This window comes from Carettochelys insculpta, chromosome 2 (assembly GCF_033958435.1).
Source record: "Carettochelys insculpta isolate YL-2023 chromosome 2, ASM3395843v1, whole genome shotgun sequence".
Lineage (NCBI taxonomy): Eukaryota > Metazoa > Chordata > Testudines > Carettochelyidae > Carettochelys > Carettochelys insculpta.
The window spans coordinates 65285131-65294949 of record NC_134138.1 but is presented as its reverse complement, the minus strand read 5'-3'; the positions used below and the strand labels follow the sequence as shown (position 1 = coordinate 65294949).

Here is a 9819-nt window from a genome sequence, read left to right as displayed (position 1 = left end):
TTTAAAATCTTATATTGTAAAATAGCCCATTCACGTTCAGTGGGTTGAAGACTCTGAAAGCAAAATTAACATGCTGCATCGACAATTATTGAGAGAAGTTGCATAGTTTAAACACAGTCAGTTGTGCTTTGTAGCAGAACTCCCAGCAATTACTTAGCTCTAAGAACTATGATTTGTGGATGCAAAATTGATGATCCCTTTAAACATTTTCTTAAAGTCTTGACATAATATGCATGGCTGTGACCCTTCCACTGATTTCCACTGTTTAGAAGACCTCATCCTTATTTTGACACAAGATCAGAGCATGGACATTTAATGGACACACCTGAAGCAATCCCAAATAGATATGTTAAAACTCCATTATCTGGAGAGGAGAAATAAGAAGTTGGGTCATTTTGAGGTATCCAGCCCTCAAGTATGCTATAGATATTTGCTTTAAGCGTAGTTGGTTTATCATGTAACATGTAGATTAAAAAAGAAGGCACGGGTGTTTCACAAGGCGCCATATTTAAATCAACCAACAAAACTGAATTTTGCATTTGTCAAGCCCGGGGTCTATATCTCAGCAGTGACTTCTTCCAGTGCATTTTCAGGTGAAGAATTTATTGCTTCTGAAAAGGGGCCAGGATACGTCTGTGCTGTGTAATTCATTCCACGTGCCAGAGAGATGTCTTCAGTGTGCTCCCCTTGAGCACTGAAAGCAGGGCAGGATCTAGTCCGTGCATAGTTTTGTTCATGTCCAGCATTGTCAACTGTCTCACTCACTGTGTTGACAGGTGAGGTCCTCCACCTTTGCCTCTGCAGCTGATCTTCTTTATATTTAATAGAGTACCAGGCCAGAAAAATGAAAAAAAATCCCACAAATTTGAGCCCAGCCGCCAATCCAAAGTAAACAAAGCGAAATGAAGTTACATCGTATTCCCAACAAGATCCTTGCACGCCACAATCCTGTTGCCAAAGCATGCACGTGGTGTCAATAACAGCCCCAAAATAAATTGGAGTAGGAATGTAAGCTGTAATAATAGTAACAAAGTAATTAGTGGTGAGTGTTCAGAAAACTCTAAGAAAGTATATACAATGCAATAGCCCTGTTTTACATTGTTTTAATGACTGTATTATTTCAACACCACTCGAAAGTGGCATCTCCGAATGCAATGAAACACTATCGCTTTATCCAAAATTTTCAAACTAAGACCTTGATTCAGGAAAGCATCCCTCATAAGCATGTGTGGAAGCATTGCCTGCAAGCCCCAGCTAAATCAATAAATATAAGAACTGCCATACTGGGTCAGACGAAAGGTCCATCTAGCCCAATATCCTGTCTTCTGACAGTGGCCAATGCCAGAGGCCCCAGAGGGAGCGAGCAGAACAGGTAATCATTGAGTGATTCCTCTCCTGTCATCCATTTCCAACCTCTGACAAACAAGCTACGTCTACACTCCAGAGATCTTTCGAAAGAAGCCCTTCTGGAAAATCTCTTCTGAAAGAGCTTCTTTTGAAAGAGTGCGTCCACTCACAAAAAAGCAGATCAAAAGAGTGATCTGCTCTTTCAAAAGAGAGCATCCATATAGCCCCCGCTGTTTCGAAAGAACAGGACAGGGATTGAAAATGAAGACGGTTCTTTCGATAGAAAGGCCCTGGAGAGTGCCTATGCTCATTTTCTTTTTTTGTGCAAATGCTCCATGGGCTTTTTCAAAAGAGACCCCTTCTTTCAAAAAAATCTTTGCTTGCAGGCAAAAAAATCTTTTGAAAGAACTTGGTAGTGTAGACGCAGCCACAGAGGCTAGGGACACCATTCCTACTCATCCTAGCTAATCCGACTCTCTGTGAATTTATCTAGTTCTTTTTTAAACCCTGATAAATTCCTGACCTTCACAACATTCTCTGGCAAGAAGTTCCACAAGTTGACTGTGTGCTTTGTGAAGAAAAACTTCCTTTAGCAATTAAAGTATGAAGCACAAATAAAGGCAGACCATTAAAATTGTAACTGTCCTTATAAAAAAAGACAGAGAACAGAAAAATTTTCAAATTTTTCCTTTGAGGAGAGATTCTCTTTCATGGAAACAGGCTTTGAGTTCACCAGGTTGCTACCAGTGCAGTTGGCTCAGTTTAAATGTTTATTTGTTGTCCTAGAAAGGTAACTCACATTTTATAATAAGTCATGACAAGCTTCTGGAAACAAAAGCCTTATTAGTGATTAGATGCAGCCAACTGGTCTTCTCCTCTCTCTCTTCATAATAAACAACATTACTGTCAGGATAGGCAAGATCTGATAACTTCCAAAGCTTGAGAGGAATATCGCCGTGTAAACCGTAACCTAACAAGCTTTCTTTCTGCTTTGAAGAAGAAGAATTAGGGGCTAATAACTGAAGTACAAATATGTCTTGTTTTAGCATTTGAAGAAAACAAAAATATTGTTTTTAAAAACTTTGCACAACAAATTCCATTTAGGAAAAATACTAAAATCTGGACTGTATCTGAATGGTAAACCCCATTATTTGATATTCTTCAAGTAATCCTTAATCCTGTCTTTAGGGACTGACACTCATAGACAGTCATTCAGTGTGGAAGAGCAGATGAAATCAGAGAATTTGGCTATGACTGTACGGCAGAGCTATTTCAGGAAAATGTACCCATTAATGTGCCCATTATTTTGAAATATTTTCCAAAATAATGGGTGCGCTATTTCAGCATCCCTGTCATCCTCATTGTAGGAGGAGTAAGAGATGCTTCGAAATAGTGCATCATTTCAATATTTGGCACTACTAAGACAGCACCAAATGCCAAAATAGCCTATTTCGAAAGAAACTCAAATTAAGATATGCAATTTGTGTAGTGCAAATTGCATATCACATTTTGATTTTAGGGTGCCATGTAGATGTAGCCTTACACTGCTGTGGTAGTCAATGCAGAAAATCAGGATCTGGTTCTTAATGTAGTAGACAGAAATGGCAAGGATATATTTTTAACTGGGAATGCCAATTCATCACAACTCTGTAACGTTATGTGACAGGTTCACTTTGAACAAATTTCCCATTTCAGAAACAAACGTTTTGAAATCATGAAAACATCTTGGGGTATTTTTAAAACAAATCTTTCATTTTTCAGTTTGAAATAAATTTAAATTTAAACAACATTTAATTAAAAGTCAATATTTAAGCACAATGTTTTTATTGACCTAATCCAAATTTGAGGAAAAGGGGAAATTTTGGGTTATGAAGATTTTAACAGTTTGACCTGATTCAGGGGAGGAAAAACTTTCAAACCCTCTAACGGTCTAGTTGACAAGGGAAACTATTTTCTATGCAGCTCCTGTGTAGCCAGTGCAGAAGTAACCTATCCTAATGTTTGTTTTCACCTGAAAAATTTGAATCATGTACTGCAAAGGAGGGGGCAGCACGAAGAGGAGAAAATGAAGCCATTCGCTCTGGGTCCCCAGTGAGAATTCTCTATGAGCCGATACTGGAAATTATTTGCTAGAACAGGCCAGAAAATGTTATTTTCTTGGGTAGAGGATGAGGGGTATTCAAAATAAACAAAATGGTTTGATTTGCTCACCATTTTCTGTGTGTGGAATTTTTCTACTTTTTCAATTAAAAATATTTTTTTCAAAAATCTTTACTGAAAACCCATTAAAAAGGCTACTTTTCATATAAAAATGTTTTGATTAAAAAGGTTTCAACCAACTGCATTATTTATCTCATAAAATTTTCTAGGAAACACTAGAAAGAAGTAACACAAAGAAAAGGCTGCTGAACAGAGGGAACTGTTAAAATTCCCACTAAAATTCCCAATCCATTGCATATAAAAACTGCTACTTTGGGCAAGTGCTGAAGAAACAGGATCTTAAAAATGCTGGTAGAAAATTACTGTTAAAGAATGTTGCAAAACCCACATCCTTACATTCTGTCAGTGTAGGTATCTTTGTCTCCATGGTGCTGGTTGGCCACTACCGTACGGTGTGGTAAGCATAGACAAATGTGGTGTAAAAAAGCCAATATAAGAAAAACATGAACATCAAATAACCTCTCAGTTGCTAGGTTCAATGGTGATTTTAGGTTAAGGCTGCTATTCACTAAGGAATTTCAGTGCTTTTCATAAACTATTTATTTGTGGAGAATTTTGGGAGGATTTTGCAAATGGTGTTCAGGGAGCTGTTGGTGCTTATGTGTGCCATATGACTTACCAAGAGTTCGTAATAAAACAAATTGCATTCCTAGTGCAAAAGGCCGCTCACCATCTTCCACAGACCTAGCAGAGAAAGAAAACATCTTCTTAAGACACAGCGTCAGCAAATTATCTTTTTTTTTTTTCCAGTATGTTTTGGGTGCCTTGTCCTGGGCTTCTCCAGCTATAATAAATGCCAGTTAAAATGTCTTCCGTGTGTTTTCTAATGAAGATAAAACAAAACAAGAAAAAAACATTGCTGTCCTTAGGAAAAGGTCCCATAAACTTGAATGGGAGTCTTACTTGAAAAAGAACGGTTAGGAAGGTCCTCAATACAATTACACAGTTGCTCGTGGTTTCTGGCACTACTTCCCTGACAGTCTAATCAACGGAACATTTCTCAGTGAATGCACACCTGAGCTAGGTCAGGCAACATACCAGTTGAGGCACAGGACAGATTTACCAAGGCCCAACCAAATTCCAACACCACTGATGTCAACAGGAAAAGGATTAAGTTGTTAAATTTCAGAATCCAAAGCAGCAAGATACCTGTGGCACTCCAAACCACAGAATTTCTGCCTGGACTTCAAATATTTTGAAATATAATCAGTTAGGACCATTAGCCTAGTCCTCACACTGTCTGAGACTTAGGTCAAACAGCAGCCCATTATAGCCATGCATTTACTATATCTATATGTGTATGTGCATTCACATACAACTCAGCTCCCACTGTTTCCCTCTCTGCCCCCATCCCCATCATCACCTAATCCCAGTCTACCCTCTCACTCCTCCTTCTCCCAATCTACTCTGTCCACCCGGGCCACACCCCCATTCCAACTCTTGTTCCCCAGCTATGTCTACATTAGAATCATCTGTCGACAGAGGTTACTGTCGACAGGGAAATCTCAACAGAACCTCTGTCAACAGGTCTGTTAGTCTATTAGGTGCCACAGGACTTCTTGTTGTTTTTAACATAAATGACAGGCAATTCAAGCACTTAACAACATTCTGCACATCAAAGAGTTCAGGTTCTGTGTTAGCTCTACCATTATAATTCTGAAATATGCAACTGATGAAGCGGGTCTTTGCCCACGAAAGCTGATGCTCCAAAAAATCTGTTAGTCTATAAGGTGCCACAAGACTTCTTGTTGTTCTATAAACAACTTGCTCTGTCGACAGAGAGCTGCCAGACTGCACCGCCCTCTTGTGTCAGAAAGAGGAATGGCAGCTTTTTGCAAAGAGGGCTGCCCAGCAACTGGAAGCCCTCTCTGTCGACAAAAGTGTCTACACTGCACTGCTGCCAACAGATTGTTATGCCTCAAATTTTTGAGGGATGATAGTGTCCAGCCAAATGCAGAGTTCTGCCGAGAATCTGTTGACAGAATGCTTTAAGTGTGTACATGCTCACTGAGTTATGTTGGCAGAAGACCCCTTCTGTCGACAAACCTCTCCAGTGTAGATACAGCCTCTCTGCCTTTGAATAAAGCAGCTTCTTTCTCCATGCTATATGGGTACAAGGGAGCCAGGGTAGGGGAGAGTATACACAAGAGACAGGATCACACTTCTCAGTTCCAGAGACCAGCCCACTCTGGCCCAGAGGAACCATCATCAATCTGGTTTACACCACAGGCCCCGGCTGAGGGGAGCACTTTCAGTCAGTCTGTGGTGATGGTGTATTGAGATGCCAATCACATGTAACAGCTGCAAGGGGATAAAGAATGACCTATGAAGATGGAGTAATAGGAACCGTAGGGTAACCTTAACGATGGGCAGTGCTACCAGACAGGCTGGTACTGCCTTAATAAGGTAACAGGGGTTCTCAAATTCCTGAGTAGTCTTGCCAGAACAGAGGTATTGTGCCTTCATTTAAGATCATGTAGAACAGAGTCACAACAGGGGTGGAAAAAACTGGTTTGAATGAGATAAAAGAGCTCCAGATTTCCTCTCAGTACTCTGGTGGTAATATATAATGATCTGATTAATGAAAAAATTTGCTTTGATTAATCTATTAAAAGTAGTTTCTTTCCCTGATTTCATGTCTGCCCATCTAAGTCCTTGTGAGAACCATGTGAAAATAATGCAAGAGTTCATTCTAGCATTACTTCTGGTCCCGCTAGTCATCGCACAAGACAGCTTCTTCTGGAAAGCTTCTAACATCTGTTGACCCCAAAAAAACATATACAGTTAGGAAGGTGAACTTCTGGGTGCTTTACAGAGGGTCTTATTAATGAGAATTCCATGGTTAAACTGCAAATATCAGAGGCGTAATTTAGTCTTTGGTTTACTATATTTTATGTTTGGGATGAGAGAAGAAGAATATGGTTATAGGGCAGCTTCCTTCAATTTTCCCATGTTTTTCACTCCACTCATGTCTTGTAGAAGCCCACGCATGTATGAGCATACTTAGCTAGACTGTAACGAGGCCCAACGACCAGAATTAAACCAGTTCCTGTCCGCGGAACAGTATGCTATAAAGACAGCATTAAGAAATGTGATGCACCAGTGCCTCAGTCTCCTGAAATGGCAGGGAACTGATTAAATGAGATATAGCCAGCAAATGATCTGTGTCCCATAGCTACAGAAAGGATTCACTTTCTTGAGCATTCTGATTCACTGAAGGTCCTTTACAGAAAGCAGTGTTAAATATACAGCCTTTTAACCAAGGCAATAATTAGTTGATATCATTTAAAGTTCCTGGGGGTAGGGGGTCAGACCCAGGAAAAGATACAGGTTAGGGCTGAGTTAAAAATTTCAAGTTACTAATAGAAAAATATATGAGTGCAGGCCCCTCCTGATATTTTGAACAATATCCTTTCTGGGTGACAGCCACATGAATCAAAATATTAAGTTTTTTCCTGGCACCTGACCAGAAAATCTAACCATTATTTTCAGGTGGTTTATGATGTCTTCAAATGTACCAGACCTTGGTTGTTTTTTTACATTTTTCTCTTTACACTGCATCTGCTGCAGGTTTGTTGTCTCACAAAGTACATACACACTATCATTTTGTGGGTAATGTAAATTCATGGCCACAAAAAATGCACCACAGACTGTACTATCAGATTACATGGCCCCATAATATCTCACTATGGCAGGAGCACGAGTGATGCATGAACCCCTCCTTTGGGGAGGCTAGCCTCCCAGCCCCACTCCTTACACCTAAGGCACGGCCCCCTACCCCAGCCCTTCCACTCCCCCAAGACTCCAAGCTCTTCTACCCATCCACCACAGTGAGAGGTGTCCCAAACAAACCACCCTGAGCACCAGCTGGCCAGCCCCAACTGCCCCAAGCTGCAGGCAACTTGCCAATCCACCCCAAATTCTCCAGACTCCAAGCCCTACGCAAGCCGGCTGCAGCCACACTGACTGTCCCAAACGCTAGGCCACCAACTGCTTCAAGCACTGGCCTGACTAGATCCCAGGCCACTCGCTGGCCCAACCCACCAGTGAGCGGAGCCCCAAGCTGAGCCCCTGCAGGCTTCTGGGGAATGGAAGAGTAAGGCTGGGGCCTCCGGACAGAGCATGGACGGGCCTTGGTTAAGGGAGACTTAACCTCCCCTAGCCTTAGGGTTGTCAACTTTCTACTCTCACAAAACCAAACGCTGTTGTCTCTCCCCTTCTCCAGGCCCCTACTCATCACTCCATCCCCTCTCCCTCTGTCTCCCACTCTCCCCACCTTCACTCACTCGCTCAACTTCACCAGGCTGGCTCCGAGCACTCCGGTTGACAAGGAGGTGATGGCTCTGGCTGGAGGAGCAGGCTCTGGGGCAGGAGCAAAGGATGAGGGGGGTTGGATTGAAAAGGGGGCTCCACGCTGGGGTCAAGAGGGTGGGAGGGGGATCAGGTCCAGGACATGCATTTGAGGTGGGGAAGGAAGGTTGGGACTCCAGCCCAGGGAGCAGATTCTGAGGTGAAACTAAGGGTGCAGGGCCTGGCACGCAGAAGGATGTTCCAAGCTGGGATGGAAGAGTGGAAGGGTTCAAAGGTAGAGGGGGATCAGGGATGAAGTAGGGGGTTGGAGCACTTGGGGGGAAGGGGCGATCACGGGTACAGGCTCTGGGTGGAAGCAGCATGTCCCCCCTCTGACTCCTACACACAAACACAGCCAGGCATCTCTGCACACTGCCCCTGAAGCTCCCATTAGCCGCAATTCCCAGACAGTGGGAGCTGCAGAGTTGGCACTTGGGGCTAGGTCAGCATGTGGAGACCCCTGGCTGCCCCTACATGTGGGGGCTGAAGGGGTGACATGCTGCTGCTGCTGCTTTCAGGAGCCATGCAGAGCCAGGCTCTAGTGCCACTGTGCCAGTGACCGTATGTACAACAGGATCCGGCTGAAAACCAGACATCTGGGAACCCTACTTAGCCTATTATCCCTATAGCCCACAGACTGGGGGCGGCCTAGCAGGGGAGGGGGGTCCTTCCAGATGCCAGAGTCCAGCTGCTAGTCCCAGCCAGGATGGAGAGGGACAGCATTTCCTCTTTGCTCTGCATGAGCTGCTCCTGGGGCTAGGGCTAGGGCTGGGGTTGGGGCTGAGCCACCTCTGGGAACATCCCACAGCTGCAGAAAGCTCCATGGCTGCTGGCTGGTGGCCTAGCTCTGAAGGCAGGGAAGCCACAGAGCTTCCGGTAGCTGGGGGAGCTTCCTGGAGGTGAGTCATTCGGAAAGCCACAGCATCTGTGCCCTCCACCGTGAGCAGCTCATGCAGGGGAAGAGGAAGTCCCATCCCTTCCTAACACCATCAGGGCTAGCAGCCAGACCCTGGTGCATAGTAGGCATCCCTGGTTGGCGCATCCTCAAACCTGCCCTCTCATGCTTTGGGCCCAGTGCTTGTGGGTTAAAGAGAAATTGGGCTGGCTGGCTGGGGAACTAACCACAGCACCCCCCTCCAACCATAAGGCCGCCTGTGTCCCTCCAAACCCCTATACTCTGCAATCCGCACTTCTGTGCTGCTGCTAGCACGGTGCTGGCTTTAGAGCTAGGCTCTTGGCCAGCAGCAGCACAGATGTAAGGGTGGCAATCCAAAGATCTCCCTACAATAGCTTTGCAACCTCTCACCACCCCATTTTGGTTTGGGATCCCACTATTACAGCACATGAAATTTCAGACATAAACATCTGAAACTTTGCAACTGATGATTTTGAAAATCCTATGACTGTGAAATTGACCAAAACAGGTTATGGTATAAATACAAGGGATCAAATCCGTAACAAGTGTAAACAAGCATTGTTCCATTGACTTCAACAGAGGCGCACTACTTTACACCCGCTGCAGGCCTGGCCAACAGTCTCTATTATGTGATACAATCGCTGTAATGATATCAGAGTAAAGGTATCTAGCTAGATATGTACACAGCTAGATTCTTACCTGAGTGTCACTATGATTGCCGATGGCTGAGCGCATGCTGTGATAAGGGTAACTATGAAAAGAAATATTAGGAATGGGATAAGCGTACTGCACGTGCGATCACACTTCCCAGAAACAGCATAGCCATTCTCATTCAGGTATGTTTTGACAATAACAACCCTGAGTTGACCGCGCTGGCCCACAGTTGGCGGAGTGATAACTTGGCGGCTTTGGACACAGGCACATTCAGTATAATTTCTTACCTGAGAAAAACAAAGAGGAAAAACATAAAATCTTGTGATCAAAAG

At 43.6% G+C, this 9819-nt stretch overlaps 1 protein-coding gene across 1 annotated transcript in view; it reads right to left on the bottom strand.

The window, feature by feature from the left end:
- SLCO5A1 (solute carrier organic anion transporter family member 5A1) overlaps positions 1-9819 on the bottom strand; it is a 107604-nt gene continuing 97785 nt past the window's right edge. Inside the window, 3 exon segments of the mRNA XM_074985738.1 lie at positions 1-1013; positions 4187-4251; positions 9533-9774. Of these exon segments, the coding sequence (XP_074841839.1) occupies positions 556-1013; positions 4187-4251; positions 9533-9774 (765 nt within the window). The 3' untranslated portion in view covers positions 1-555.